This window comes from Theropithecus gelada, unplaced genomic scaffold, assembly GCF_003255815.1.
Source record: "Theropithecus gelada isolate Dixy unplaced genomic scaffold, Tgel_1.0 HiC_scaffold_15883, whole genome shotgun sequence".
Classification (NCBI taxonomy): domain Eukaryota; kingdom Metazoa; phylum Chordata; class Mammalia; order Primates; family Cercopithecidae; genus Theropithecus; species Theropithecus gelada.
The window spans coordinates 2,865,024-2,880,779 of NW_020257640.1; the positions used below are offsets into that span (position 1 = coordinate 2,865,024).

Here is a 15,756-nt window from a genome sequence, read left to right on the forward strand (position 1 = left end):
TTTCTCTCTCTCTCATCCCTGGAGGGAAGAAACTGTTTCAGTCGGCCCTCTATATCCATGAGTTCTGCATCTGCAGATTCAACCAACTGTGAATTGAAAATATTTGGAGGGGAAAAAAGGATGGTTGTGTCTATACTGAACATGTGCAGACTTTTTTTCTTGTCATTATTTCCTAAACAATACCATATCTGTTTACCAGCATTTACACTGCATTAGATATTACAGGTAAGCTAGAGATGATTTAAAATATGCTAGAGGATATGTGTAGGTTATATGCAAACACTACACCATTTTATATGAGATTTAAGCATGCGTGGATTTTGGTATCCAAGGGGAGTCCTGGAACCAATCCCCCACAGGTACTGAAGGACAATTATACTTACGAGAGTATCTTCCAGACTGTAATAATGATTGATATGTTCAATGCCATTCTTATGCTCTCATCTTTCTGTAAAACTTTTGTTAAAATTAAATATATCCTTATTGTCTTAAGAAGCTGTTTTATCCCCATGTTTTCTCTTATGTTATTTAATATGATGTTGAATTATAAAAGGCTTATAGAAATATGTGATTTCTATACAGTGATACACAAATTCAAAGTGGTAAAATTTTAGGACAGAGAGGCAATGCTAAGTGGTTACTAAAACATAAACTCTTATCCAATGGAAAGTTTAACCATGAATTATTAAAAAGGAAAAAACTGGAATCTAGCAGGAACATTTTTCAAAACAGAAGTTTCTTTCCATCATACTGTTTTAAAGCATATTTACCTGAGGTGCAACTGTGTGATCAATCAGATTCTCGGTTAGAGATGCAAGCAAGGCATCCAATTCATCTGTAGCCTCCTATGGAAGACAGGAATCTAGAGTTGTTAAATGACCCCTTTATCATCAGATGTTAACTTTTTTCCATATCCTCTCAATTTATAATTCTGACACAGGCCTGATTAGTGTTAATCCTTTAAACACACAGGGACGCTCATGAATCATGGTTGTTAATGATTCCACTTCTGCATGGAGGGAAACCTATACTACAGTCAGGACGTGAAAAAGCTAAACTGCTACGTAAATTTTCAAACAGCTGTTCTCCTAGACAAAACTTGGGTAGGGTTATGACTATTCTGGCTCTTAACTTTTTAATTACAAAACATTTTTTTTGGCTGGATGCAGTGGCTCACACCTGTAATCCTGGTGCTCTGAGAGGCCAAGGCGGGAGGATCTCTTGAGCCCAGGAGTTCCAGGCCAGCCTGGGCAATATAGTGAGACCTCATCTTCACAAAAACTGAGCAAAACTAGCTGGGCACAGTGGCACCCAGCTGTAGTCCCAGCTACTCAGGAGGCTGAGGTGGGAAGATCACTTGAGCCCGGCAGGTAGAGGCTGCAGTGAGCCAAGATTACACCACTGCACTCCAGCCTTGGTGACAGAGTGAGATTCTGCCTCAAAATGAATTTTAAAAAAGTAAATACAGCCGGATGTGGTGGCTAACGCCTGTAATCCCAGCACTTTGGGAGGCCGAGGTGGGTAGATAGTGAGGAAAGGAGATCTAGACCATCCTGGCTAACACGGTGAAACTCTGTCTCTACTAAAAATACAAAATATTAGCCAGGCCTGGTGGCGGGTGTCTGTAGTCCCAGCTACTCAGGAAGTTGAGGTAGGAGAATAGTGTGAACCTGGGAGGCAGAGGTTGCAGTGAGCCAAGATCGCGCCACTGTACTCCAGCCTGGGTGACAGAGCAAGACTCCATCTCAAAGAAAAAAAAAGTAAATACAATAAAATAATTTAAAAAAAATTTTTTTGAGACAAGGTCTTGCCCTGTCCAGACTGCAGTGCAGTGGCACAAGCATAACTCAGCGCAGCCCCAACATCCTGGGCCCGAGCCGTCCTCCCGCCTCAGCCTCCCAAGCAGCTGGGACTACAGGTGTGTGCCACCATGCCCAGCCAATTTTTTTTTATAGAGACAGGGTCCCACTTATGTTGCCCAGGCTGATCTTGAACTCCTGGGTTCAAGTGATCCTCCTACCCTGGCCTCTCAAAGTGCTGGGATTACAAGTGTGAGCCACTGTGCCCAGCCTCTTAACTTTTAGACTAGAGGAGAATCGTACTACTCTGTATGGTAATATCACACTTTGAACTTAAAAACAAACAAACAAATAAAAACCAGTAACAGGTCAGCACAGGAGACAGTGGATAAAGGAGATGGCTAAATTCCAAATGTTCCTTTATCTAGACTGATGGTGCTTCTGTTCGTAAAATACTACGATATGAACTCTCTCCCTATAAACGTTAATGAATACTTTTGGTTAATCAGTACTTGAAGTACCTTATAGAGGACACAATTCTCTACTGTGAGGGAGGGGGTCTGGGAGAATTTTAAAACAACAAAAGATAAAATGCCAATCTGGCAATAAACAATAGGAACCTAGGGCCTAGCACACAAGAAAAAAGGGCCCTTCATTCATACATTTCTTTCTTTTTTTTGGGGGGGGGGGGGAACATGGTCTTGCTCTGTCACCCACGCTGTAGTGTAATGGTACAATCATAGCTCACTGCAGCCTGAATTTCCTGGGCTTACACAATCCTCCCACATCAGCTGCCCAAGAAGACAGGACTACAGGCATGTAAAACTATGCCTGGCTACTTTTTTTTAAAAAAATTGTAGAGATGGGGTCTCCCTATGTTGCCCAGTCTTGTCTCAAACTCCTGGCCTCAAACCATATTACCGCCTTGGCCTAAAGTGCTGGGATTATAGGCATGAGCCATCACATTCAGCCACTCATTTACACATTTCCATTTCTGCCTATATGCCTTCACGTCTTGGAGAATCTCCTATTCATATTTCAACATGCAACTTAATTTAAACCACAAAAACATGAAAAATTGTTCTCCCTTATCTTCCCACCCTGCTGCCTGGACTAAGTGCACCATAACAGCTTGTGCAAGTCTCTGCCACAATGTATTACAATTCTCTCTCCCACTAGACTATAGGCAGTTAAGCTGAGACCATGTTTCATCCATTCATTTTTGAATCTTTAATACTTAATAAGTTGTCTGGTGCATATTATATATGCAATAAATCTTTGAACTAAATGTCCTTCTCTGCTTTAAAAACATCTCAGGTTCTGCTTAATGATTTCCAATGATTAGTCAATGTATCTTTTCAGATTTTAATCAGCAGAAAAGAAATGCCTGACTGAAGGTATTTTAGGTTGGGTTTTTTCTTTAAGCCTAAAAATCTGAAAGATACTTATATACGTAAATACCAACCATACACCTTCATTGAGTAGTGAGAATACAAGTGATTTTTAATTTTTCCTTTTTGTGAAGTATTTGGCAAATTACAAGAGATGTACATTATGCAATAAAAGAGACAAATGGTAAGTGTTCATGCAAAGACAATTTTTAATTTAACTTGCAAATTAAAACATTCATTGGCAATAAACTGGGTTTCTATGATTTCTGAATTGGTAAAGGGTTTAGCAAGTGGATACAGAAAAGGCAGAAGTTGAGATGAGCTGGTTATGTTGCAATGTAACTAGTGATAGGTCTCTGTTATTTCAAAAAGTTTGTTTCAATCAACAAATGTTTATTTAGTGTTTATTATGTGCCAGGTACTATTTGAGACACTTAGGCTACCCCAGCACTTTGGGAGGCCAAGGTAGTAGAACTGCTTGAGGGCAGGAGTCTGAGACCAGCCTGAGGGATACAGCAATGAACAAAAGAGGTCAGGTCTCTCACACAGCTTACATTCCCTACAGCAGCAGTCCCCAACCTTTTTGGCACCAAGGACCAGTTTTGTGGAAGACAATTTTTCCAAGGATCAGGTTTGGGGGTGGGGTATGGTTTTGGGATGAAACTGTTCCACCTCAAATCATCAGGCATTAGATTCTTATAAGCAGTGAGCAACCTAGATCCCTCGTGTGCACAGTTCACAGTAGGGTTTGCACTCCTATGAGACTCTAACACCACAGCTGATCTGACAGGAAGTGGAACTCACACAACAATGGTTGCCTGCAGCTCACCTCCTGCTGTGTGGCCCAGTTCCTAACAGGCCATGAACCAGTACCGGTCCAAAGCACAGGGATTGGGGACCCCTGCCCTAGAGTAAATGAAACTACTGATTCAACAAGATCCCCTAATACTTTCATCTAAGAAACACTTAGTCACTATTTGCATGCAACACTGTATCTTAAAAGGAAATATGAGTGAAAGCATAGCTAACATCCAAAACCAGCCCCAAAATATAAACAAACTACACACAAACTGGAGAAGAATCCCTAAGATCCTCTTGTGAGTGGTGTGGCAACAGGATTCTCCCTAGAGAACTGTGGCTCAATCCTTTTACCACATCTGTTTTTTTTCTGAGACAGTCTCACTCTATTACTCAGGCTGGAGTGCAGTGGCATGATCTCAGTTCACTGCAACCTCCACCTCCCATGCTCAAGTGATCCTTCTGTCTCAGCCTCCTGAGAAGCTGGGACCATAGGCACCTGCCACCATGCCCAGCTAATTTTTTGTATTTTTGGTAGAGACAGGTTTTGCCATGTTGCTCAGGCTGGTCTCAAACTCCTGAGCTCAAGGGGTCTGCATGCCTCGGCCTCCCAAAGTGCTGGAATTATAGGTGTGAGCCCCTGTGCTCGGCCGCTCTTCTCACATCTTAAGTCCCAGTGTCCATCAGTAATCACTAGATGCACTTGGTTATACTGCAAGATTCAATTCAAAATTGTCTTTGGCAAAAATTTTAAGAAGTAAAAGTATTCTTACCTTTAGAACAGAACCACTGTCGGCAGGTGTGATATACGTCAGAGTCTCAAGAGACTCTTTGGGGAGGGGCACATTATTCTCATTTAACACAGCACTAGGAAGAAAAAGATAAACTCATATCATATAGGACCTGGGTCCAGGCAGAATTTTCAAAGAAGGGGCTTAGGAAAGAAGTGCAACAAATTCATGTAGGGAAAGGTATATGAAAAAATGCTCAACACACTAATCATCAGGGAAATGCAAATTCAAACTACGATGAGACATCATCTCACTCCAGTTAAAATGGCTTTATAATTAAAAAGATAGGCAATAACAGATGCTGGTGAGGACCCATAGAAAGGGTAACCCTCTTACGCTGCTGCTGGGAATGTAAGTTAGTACAGCAACTTTAAAGAACAGTATGGAGGTTCCTCAGAAACTAAAAAGAGAATGACCATGTGGTCCAGCAATTCCACTACTGGGTAAACATCCAAAAGAAAGAAAATCAATATATCAAAAAGACACCTGCACTTCCATTCTTATTGCAGCTCTACTCACCACAGTCAAAATATAGAACTGACCTAAGTGCGCACCAAGTGCTTAATGTATTATCACATGTACCCTGAAACAAAGTACATCTATAGTACATCAATATTTTAAAAAATGAAACCGTGGACAAAGAAGTAAAGGGAAACCAAGAAAACAATGTGCCAACAAATGTAGAATATTAATAAATAAGAAAAATTATAAAAATGAATTAGGCCGGGCGCGGTGGCTCAAGCCTGTAATCCCAGCACTCTGGGAGGCCGAGACGGGCGGATCACGAGGTCAGGAGATCAAGACCATCCTGGCTAATACGGTGAAACCCCGTCTCTACTAAAAAAATACAAAAAACTAGCCGGGCGAGGTGGTGGGCGCCTGTAGTCCCAGCTACTCGGGAGGCTGAGGCAGGAGAATGGCGTAAACCCGGGAGGCGGAGCTTGCAGTGAGCTGAGATCCGGCCACTGCACTCCAACCCGGGCGACAGAGCGAGACTCCATCTCAAAAAAAAAAAAAAAATGAATTAACAACTTTGAAGCTGAAAAGTATAATTACAGGCTCCACTGTCTGTTTTTCTCTATGTGTCCATGTGTTCTCATCATTTAGCTACCACTTTACGCAGTATTTGGTTTTCTGTTCCTGTGTTAGTTTGCTAAGGATAATGGCCTCCAGCTCCACCCATGTTTCTGCAAAGGACACAATTTCATTCTATTTCATTCTTTTTTTATGGCTGTATAGTATTTCAAGGTGTGTGCATACCACATTTTAAAAATCCAGTCTGCCACTGATGGGCATTTAGGTTGATTCCATGTCTTTGCTACTGTGAATAGTACTGGAATGAACATACGTGTGCATGTGTCTTTATGACAGAACGATTTATATTCCTTTGGGTATATACCCAGTAATGGGACTGCTGGGTTGAATGGTATTTGTTTTAGGTCTTTGAGGAATCCCCCACTGTTTTTCCACGATGGCTAAACAAATTTACACTCCTACCAACAGTGTATAAGCGTTCCTGTTTCTCTGCAACCTCGCCTGTTATTGTTTGATTTTTTTTTAATAATAGCCATTCTGACTGGTCGAGTTGGTGTCTCACTGTGGTTTTGATTTGGATTTCTCTAATGATCAGTGATGTTGAACTGTTTTCTATATGCTTGTTGGCCACATATAAGTCTTCTTTTGAAAGGTGTCTGTTCAAGTCCTTTGCCCACTTTTTAATGGTTTTTTTTTCTTGTAAATTTGCTTAAGTTCCTTATAGATGCTGGATATTAGACTTTTGTCAGATGGATAGTTTGCAAAAATGTTCTCCCATTCTGTAGGCTTTCTGCTTACTTGGCTGAGTTTCTTTTGCTATGCAGAAGCTCTTTAATTAGATCTCATTTATCAATTTTTGCTTTTGTTGCAATTGCTTTTAGCATCTTCTTCATGAAATCTTTGCCCGTTCCTATGTCCAGAATGGTATTGCCTAGATTGTCTTCCAGAGTTTTTATAGTTTTGGGTTTTACATTTAAGTCTTTAATTTGCCTTGAGTGGATTTTTGCACATAGTATAAGGAAGTGGTCCAATTTCAATCTTCCGCATATAGCTAGCCAGTTATCCCAGCACCATTTATTGAATAGGGAACTGTTTCCCCATTGCTTGTTTCTGTCAGCTTTGTCGAATATCAGATAGTTGTAGGTGTGTGGCACAATTTCTGGGCTCCATTCTGTTCCATTGGTCTGTGTGTCAGTTTTTATACCAGTACCACGCTGTTTTGGTTACTGTAGCCCTACAGTCTGAAGTCAGGTAGCATAATGCCTCCAGCTACCTCTTTTTGCTTAGGATTGCCTTGGCTATTTGGGCTCTTTTTTGGTTCCATATGAATTTTAAAATAGTTTCTTCAAGTTCTGTGAAGAATGTTATCAGTAGTTAAACAGAAATATCATTGAATCTATACATTACTTTGGGCAATATGATTATTTTAATGATATTGATTCTTCCTACCCATGGGCATGAAATGTTTTTCCATTAGTCTGTGTCATCTCTGACTTCGTTAAGCCGCGTTTTGTAGCTCTCCTTGTAGAGACCCTTCACCTCCCTGGAAACCAAGAAAATCCTAGGTATTTTATTTTTTTTATGGCAACTGTGAATAGGACTGCATTCCTGATTTGGCTCTCGGCTTGACTGTTGTTGGTGAACAGGAATGCCAGTGATTTTTGAACACTGATTTTGTATCCTGAGACTTTGATGAAGTTGTTTATCAGCTTAAGGAGCTTTCAGGCCAAGACTATGGGGTTTTCTAGATATAGAATCATGTCATCTCCAAACAGGGATAGTTTGACTTCCTCGCTTCCTATTTGGATTCCCCTTATTTCTTTCTCTTGCCTGATTGCTCTGGGTAGGCATTCCAATACTATGTTAACAGGAGTGGTGAGAGAGGGGATCTTTTCTCGTGCCGGTTCTCAAGGGGAATGCTTCCAGCTTTTGCCCATTCAGTATGATGTTGGCTGTGGCTTTGTCAGAGACGGCTTTTATTATTTTGAGGTATGTTCCTTGAATACTTATTTTATTGAGAGTTTTTAACCTGAAGCAGTGTTGAGTTTTATCAAAACCCTTTTCTGCATCTATTGCGATTATCATGTGGTTTTTGTCCTTAGTTCTGTTTATGTGATGAATCACATTTATTGATTTGCATATGCTGAACCAACTTGCATCCCAGGGATATAGCCTATTTGACTGTGGTGGATAAGCTTTTTGATGTGCTGCTGGATTCAGTTTGCTGGTATTTTGTTGAGTATTTTTGCATTGATGTTCGTCAAGAATAATGGCCTGAAGTTTTCTTTTTTTGTTGTGTCATTGCCAGGTGTTCGTATCAGGATGATGCTGCCTTCGTAGAATGAGTTAGGGAGGAGTCTCTCCTCCTCAATTTTTTGAAATAGTTTCAGCAGTAATGGTACCAGCTCTTCTTTGCATATCTGATAGAATTCAACTGTGAACCCGTCTAATCCTGGGCTTTTTTTGTTTGGTAGGCTGTTTACTACTGATTCAATTTTGGAGCTCATTATTGGTCTGTTCAGGATTCAATTTCTTCCTGGCTGCCTTGAGAGAGTGTGTGTGTCCAGGAATTTATTAATTTCTTCTAGATTTTCTAGTTTATGGGCATACAGGTGTTTGTAATATTCTGATAGTTACGTGTATTTCTGTGGAGTCAGTAGTAGTATCTCCTTTGTGGTTTCTGATTGTGTTTATTTAGATCCTCTCTCTTATTAGTCTAGCTCATGGTCTGTTTTATTATTTTTTTCCAAAAAAGAAACAACTCCTGAATTCATTGATCTTTTGTGGTTTGTTGGATTTTTTTTTGAGACAGAGTCTCACTGTTTCCCAGGCTGGAGTGTGATGGTGCAATCTCGGCTCACTGCAACCTCCACCTCCCAGGGTCAAGTTATTCTTGAACCTCAGCATTCAAAGTAGCTGGGATAACAGGCGTGTGCCACCCCGCCCAGCTAATTTTTGTATTTTTAGTAGAGATGGGTTTTCGCCATGTTGGTCAGGCTGGTCTTGAATGCCTGGTCTCAAGTGATCCATCCACCTCCACCTTCCAAAGTGCTGGGATTATAGGCATGAGTCACCACACCCAGTCTCATTTATCTTTTCAATGTGTGTGTGTGTGTGTGTGTGTGTGTGTGTGTGTGTGTGTCTTGATCTCCTTCAGTTCAGGTCTAACTTGGTTTTTTTCTTATCTTCTGTTAGTTTGGTTATCTTCTGTTAGGGGGTTGGTTTTCTCTTGATTCTCCAGTTCGTTTAGTTGTGATATTAGGTTGCTAAAATTGAGATCTTTCTAACTTTTTGATGTGGGCATTTAGTGCTATAAATTTCCCTCTTTTTTTTTGAGACGGAATCCTGCTGTGTCGCCCAGGCTAGAGTGCAGTGGTGCGATCTCGGCTCACTGCAAGCTCTGCCTCCCGGGTTCATGCGATTCTCCTGCCTCAGCTTCCCGAGTAGCTGGAACTACAGGTGCTCGCCACCACACCCGGCTAATTTTTTTTTTTGTATTTTAGTAGAGATGGGGTTTCACTGTGTTAGCCAGGATGGTCTTGATCTCCTGACCTCATGATCCGCCCGTCTCGGCCTCCCAAAGTGCTGGGATTACAGGCGTGATTACAGGTGCTCACCACCGCACCCGACCTAAATTTCCCTCTTAACACTGCCTTAGCTGTGTCCCAGGGATTCTGGTATGTCATATCTTTGTTCTCACTAGCTACAAATAACTTCTTGACTTCTGCCTTATTTTTATCATATATCCAAAAGTCATTCAGGAGCAGGTTATTTCATTTCCATGTAACTGTATGGTTTTGAGAGAATTTCTTGGTCTTGATTTCTAAATTTGATTGATTGTGCTGTGGTCTGAGAGTGGCTGCTCTGATTTCAGTTCTTCTGCATTTGTTGAGGAATACTGTATGTTCGATTATGTAATCGACTTTAGAGTATGTGCCATGTGGTGATGAGAGGAATGTATATTGTTGTTTTTGGGTGGATAGTTCTGTAGATGTCTATTAAGAAAAACTTAAATCCAAAAGTTAGTTCACTGAAAGATCAACAACACTGACAAATATTTAGCTAGACTTATGAGGAAGAAAAAAGATTCAACTAATATCAGAAATTAAAAATAGTGGAGCCTCTCAGTAAAAAACAAAAAGGATTTGAAGAAAATACTATGAGCAATTTATTCCAGTAAATTAAATCGCCTAGGTGAAATGCAAACATTCCTGAAAACAAATTACCAAAACTAACTCAAGACGAAATGGAAAATCTGAACAGACTTATAACAAGCAGAGATTGAATCAGTAATCAAAAACTTTCCAACAACAAAAAGCCCAGGACCATAGCTTCACTGGTGAACTCTACCAAACATTAAAGAACTAACAATAGTCTTTCTCAATCTCTTCCCAAACACAGAAGAAGAGGGAACACTTTCTAAATCATTCTATGAGGCCAACATTATTACCCTGTCACCAAAGTCAAATAAAGACAATGTAAGAAAATTACAAACCAGCCAGGCATGCTGGCTCACAGCTATAATCCCCAGCAATTTGGGAGGCTGAGGTAGGAGGACTGCTTGATGCCAGGAGTTAGACAAACCTACAGACCAATATCCCTTATAAGTATATATGCAAAAGTCATTAAAAAATGCTATCAAACTGCATCCAGAAGAATATTAAAAAGCTTATATAACATGACCGAGTAGGATTTGTTCTAGAAGTGCAAAAGTGGTTCAGTATCAGAAAACCACATCACATTAACAGAATGAAGGAAAAGATCCCACACATGAGCATCTCAATTGATGCAGAAACAGCTTAAGACAAAAATGCAACACTTTTTCATGATAAAAACAAACAGAACAGAAGGGAATTTCCACAGTATGGTAAAGGGCATATATGAGAAACACACACACAACACTCAATGGTGAAGGACTGAAAGCTTTCCCTTTATCCCTTTCAGGAATAAATAAGAGTGCCAGTTTTTATCTCTTCTATTCAACACTGTATTGCAAGTTCTAGCCAAAGCAATCAGGTAAGAAAAAGAAATAAAAACTTCCTAACTGGAAATAAGGAAGTAAAACTATCACTATTCACAGATGCCATAATCATGTATATAGAAAATCTTATACAATGCAGAAAAAACTGGCCAGTGTGGTGGCTCACGCTTGTAATCCCAGCACTTTGGGAGGCCGAGGCAGGCAGATCACCTGGGGTCAGGAGTTCGAGACCAGCCTGGCCAATATGGTAAAATTCTGTCTGTACTAAAAATACAAAAATTTAGCTGGGCATGCTGGTGGGGGCCTGTAATCACAGCAACTAGGGAGGCTGAGGCAGGAGAATCGCTTGAACCCAGAAAGCAGAGGTTGCAGTGAACTGAAATTGTGCTGAAATTGCACTCCAGCCTGGGCAACAAGAGCAAGACTTCGTCCTTAAAAAAAAATGCAGAAAAAACCTATTAGATCTAATAAACTCAGCAGAGTTGCAAAATACAAGATAAATACACAAAAATTGGTCGTATTTCTATACACTAGCAGTGAACAGTTTGAAAACAAAATTAACAACATTACAACAGCATAACATATGTAAATACCTAGGAAATAATTTAACCAAGGAGGCAAAAGACTTGTACACTGAAAACTACAAAACACCACTGAAATTAAAGAACACCTAAATAAATGGGAAGATATCCTACATCATGTATCTGAAGACTTAATACTGTTAAAGTTACAGTACTAACCAAAGCAATCTATAGGTTCAATGCAATGCCTATTAAAATCGCAGCAGCCTGTTTTGCATAAAGGGAAAAGCTGATTCTAAAATTTATACAAAATGGCAAGAGATCCTTAATTGTCAAAAGAATCTTGGGGAAAAAAAAAAGTTGGAAGACTCACACATCCTAATTCAAAACTTACTACAAAGCTACAGTAATCAAAACAGCATGGCACTGGCATAGGGACAGACATATAGATCAATGGAATAGAACTCAGAGCCCAGGACCAGAAGGAAACGACCAACCGATTGATAGGACTGCCAAGATCTAGGATAGAGACACCTGTTTATCCACAACCAAAAGAATGAAGTTGGACCCCTACCTCACAGCATATACAATTTTTCTTTTCTTTTCTTTTTCTTTTTTTTTTTTTTTGAGACAGGGTCTTGCTCTGTCACCCAGGCTGGAGTACAGTGGCATGAATGCAACTCACTGCATCCTCAACCTCCTGGCTCAAGCAGTCCTCCCAAGTAGCTAGAGCTACAAGTATGCACCACCATGCTTGGCTAGTTTAAAAAAAAAAATTGTAGAGGCGGGGTCTTGCTATGTTGCCCAGGCTGGTCTTGAACTCCTGGGCTCAAACAATACTCCCACCTCAGCCTGGATTATAGGCATGAGCCACCATGCCCAGCTAAAAAAATTAACTGAAAATAGATGGAAGATCTAAATATAAGTTTCCTATACTGGAAGTTCTATCCAAAGCTATGCAACTGTTAAATAAATATATATATATATAGGAGTACATCATTATGATCTTGAATTTGGCAATGGTTGCTTATATAAAACACCAAAAGCAGAAGCAACCTAAGAAAAGTAGATTGGGAGGCCGAGACGGGCGGATCACGAGGTCAGGAGATCGAGACCATCCTGGCTAACATGGTGAAACCCCGTCTCTACTAACAATACAAAAAACTAGCCGGGCGAGGTGGCAGGCGCCTGTAATCCCAGCTACTCGGGAGGCTGAGGCAGGAGAATGGTGTAAACCCGGGAGGCGGAGCTTGCAGTGAGCTGAGATCCGGCCACTGCACTCTAGCCTGGGCGACAGAGCGAGACTCCGTCTCAAAAAAAAAAAAAAAAAAAAAAAAAAAAGAAAAGTAGATAAATTTGACTTCATCAAAACAAATAATTTTTATCCATCAAAAAGCATCACTAAGAAAGTGAAAAGACAATCCACAGAATGGGAGAAAATATTTCGAAATCATGTATCTGGTAAAAGTCTAGTATCAGGAATTGATATTCAATCAAGGACTCCTACAACTCAACAATAAAATAAACCCAATTTAAAAATGGGTAATCTATCATGGGATTCGAAAAAAAAAAAAAAAAAAAAGAAATGGGGTGGGCAGGCACAATAGGTCAAACCTATAATCCCAGCACTTTGCAGGGCCAAGGTAAGAGGATTGCCTTAGGCTAGGAGCTTGAGACCAGTCTAGATAACTTAGTGAGACCCTATCTCTAAAAAAAATATGTTTTTAAAAATTAGCTGGGCATGGTGGTGTGTGCCTGTAATCCTAGCTACTCAGAGGGCTGAGGCAGGAAGATTGCTTAAGCCCAGGAGTTCAAGGTTACAGTGACCTATGATCATGCCACTGCATTCCAGCCTGGGTGATTAAGCAATAATGTCTCTAAAAAATAACAAAATAAAGATAAAATTTAAAAATGGGCAAAGGACTTGAATAGACATTTCTCCAAAGAAGTTATACGAATGGCCAATAAACACATGAAAAGATCCCCAACATAGTTTGAAGTCAGGTAGCGTGATGCCTCCAGCTTTGTTCTTTTGACTTAGGATTGTCTTGGCCATGCGGGCTCTTTTTTGGTTCCATATGAACTTTAAAGTAATTTTTTCCAATTCTGTGAAGAAAGTGATTGGTAGCTTAATGGGGATGGCATTGAATCTATAAATTACCTTGGGCAGTATGGCCATTTTCACGATATTGATTCTTCCTATCCATGAGCATGGAATGTTCTTCCATTTGTTTGTCCTCTTTTTATTTCATTGAGCAGTGGTTTGTACTTCTCCTGGAAGAGGTCCTTTACATCCCTTGAAAGTTGGATTCCTAGGTATTTTATTCTCTTTGAAGCAATTGTGAACGGGAGTTCATTCATGATTTGGCTCTCTGTTTGTCTGTTATTGGTGTATAAGAATGCTAGTGATTTTTGCACATTGATTTTGTATCCTGAGACTTTGCTGAAGTTGCTTATCAGCTCAAGAAGATTTTGGGCTGAGACGATGGGGTTTTCTAAATATACAATCATGTCATCTGCAAACAGGGACAATTTGACTTCTTCTTTTCCTAATTGAATACCCTTTATTTCTTTCTCTTGCCTGATTGCCCTGGACAGAACTTCCAACACTATGTTGAATAGGAGTGGTGAGAGAGGACATCCCTGTTGTGCCGGTTTTTAAGGGGAATGCTTCCAGTTTTTGCCCATTCAGTATGATATTGGCTGTGGGTTTGTCATAAATAGCTCTTATTATTTTGAGATATGTTCCATCAATACCAAATTTATTGAGAGTTTTTAGCATGAAGGGCTGTTGAATTTTGTTGAAGGCCTTTTCTGCATCTATTGAGATAATCATGTGGTTTTTGTCTTTGGTTCTGTTTATATGCTGGATTACGTTTATTGATTTGTGTATGTTGAACCAGCCTTGCCTCCCAGGGATGAATCCCACTTGATCATGGTGGATAAGCTTTTTGATGTGCTGCTGGATTTGGTTTGCCAGTATTTTATTGAGGATTTTTGCATCGATGTTCATCAGGGATATTGGTCTAAAATTCTTTTTTTTTTGTGGTGTCTCTGCCAGGCCTTGATATCAGGATGATGTTGGCCTCATAAAACGAGTTAGGAAGGATTCCCTCTTTTTCTGTTGATTGGAATAGTTTCAGAAGGAATGGTACCAGCTCCTCCTTATATTTCTGGTAGAATTCGGCTGTGAATCTGTCTGGTCCTGGACTTTTTTTGGTTGGTAGGCTATTAATTATTGCCTCAAGTTCAGAGCCTGCTATTGGTCTATTCAGGGATTCAACTTCTTCCTGGTTTAGTCTTGGGGGAGTGTATGTGTCCAGGAATTTATCCATTTCATCTAGGTTTTCTAGTTTATTTGTGTAGAGGTGTTTATAGTATTCTCTGATGGTAGTCTGTATTTCTTTGGGGTCAGTGGTGATATCCCCTTTATCATTTTTTATTGCATCTATTTGATTCTTCTCTCTTTTCTTCTTTATTAGTCTTGCTAGTGGTCAATTTTGTTGATCTTTTCAAAAAACCAGCTCCTGGATTCATTGACTTTTTGAAGGATTTTTTTGTGTCTCTATCTCCTTCAGTTCTGCTCTGATCTTAGTTATTTCTTGCCTTCTGCTAGCTTTTGAATGTGATTGCTCTTGCTTCTCTAGTTCTTTTAATTGTGATGTTAGGGTGTCAATTTTTTCTATACTACAAGGCTACAGTAACCAAAACAGCATGGTACTGGTACCAAAACAGAGATATAGACCAATGGAACAGAACAGAGCCCTCAGAAATAATACCACACATCTACAACCATCTCATCTTTGATAAACCTGACAAAAACAAGAAATGGGGAAAGGATTCCCTATTAACAAATGGTGCTGGGAAAACTGGCTAGCCATAAGTAGAAAGCTGAAACTGAATCCCTTCCTTACACCTTATACAAAAATTCATTCAAGGTGGATTAGAGACTTAAATGTTAGACCTAATACCATAAAAACCCTTGAAGAAAACCTAGGCAATACTCAGGACATAGGCATGGGCAAGGACTTCATGTCTAAAACACCAAAAGCAATGGCAACAGAAGCCAAAATTGACAAATGGGATCTAATTAAACTAAAGAGCTTCTGCACAGCAAAAGAAACTACCATCAGAGTGAACAGGCAACCTACAGAATGGGAGAAAATTTTTGCAATCTACTCATCTGACAAAGGGCTAATATCCAGAACCTACACAGAACTCAAATTTGCAAGAAAAAAACAACCCCATCAAAAAGTGGGCAAAGGAAATTAACAGACACTTCTCAAAAGAAGACATTCATACAGCCAACAGACACATGAAAAAATGCTCATCATCACTGGCCATCAGAGAAATGCAAATCAAAACCACAATGAGATACCATCTCACACCAGTTAGAATGGTGATCATTAAAAAGTCAGGAAACAATACGTGCTGGGGAGG

The 15,756-nt window shown here is 40.0% G+C and overlaps 1 protein-coding gene across 2 annotated transcripts in view; it reads right to left on the reverse strand.

Annotated features, from left to right (window-relative positions):
• Positions 1–15,756, reverse strand: part of LOC112617103 (band 4.1-like protein 5) — a 175,577-nt gene that overhangs the window by 12,057 nt on the left and 147,764 nt on the right. For both annotated transcript variants that reach the window (XM_025373819.1, XM_025373818.1), the window contains exons 21-22: positions 4,762–4,855; positions 771–845 (exon numbers count right to left, since the gene is read on the reverse strand). In XM_025373819.1, coding sequence (XP_025229604.1) covers positions 771–845; positions 4,762–4,855 — 169 coding nt within the window. The remainder of the gene's footprint in view (positions 1–770; positions 846–4,761; positions 4,856–15,756) is intronic.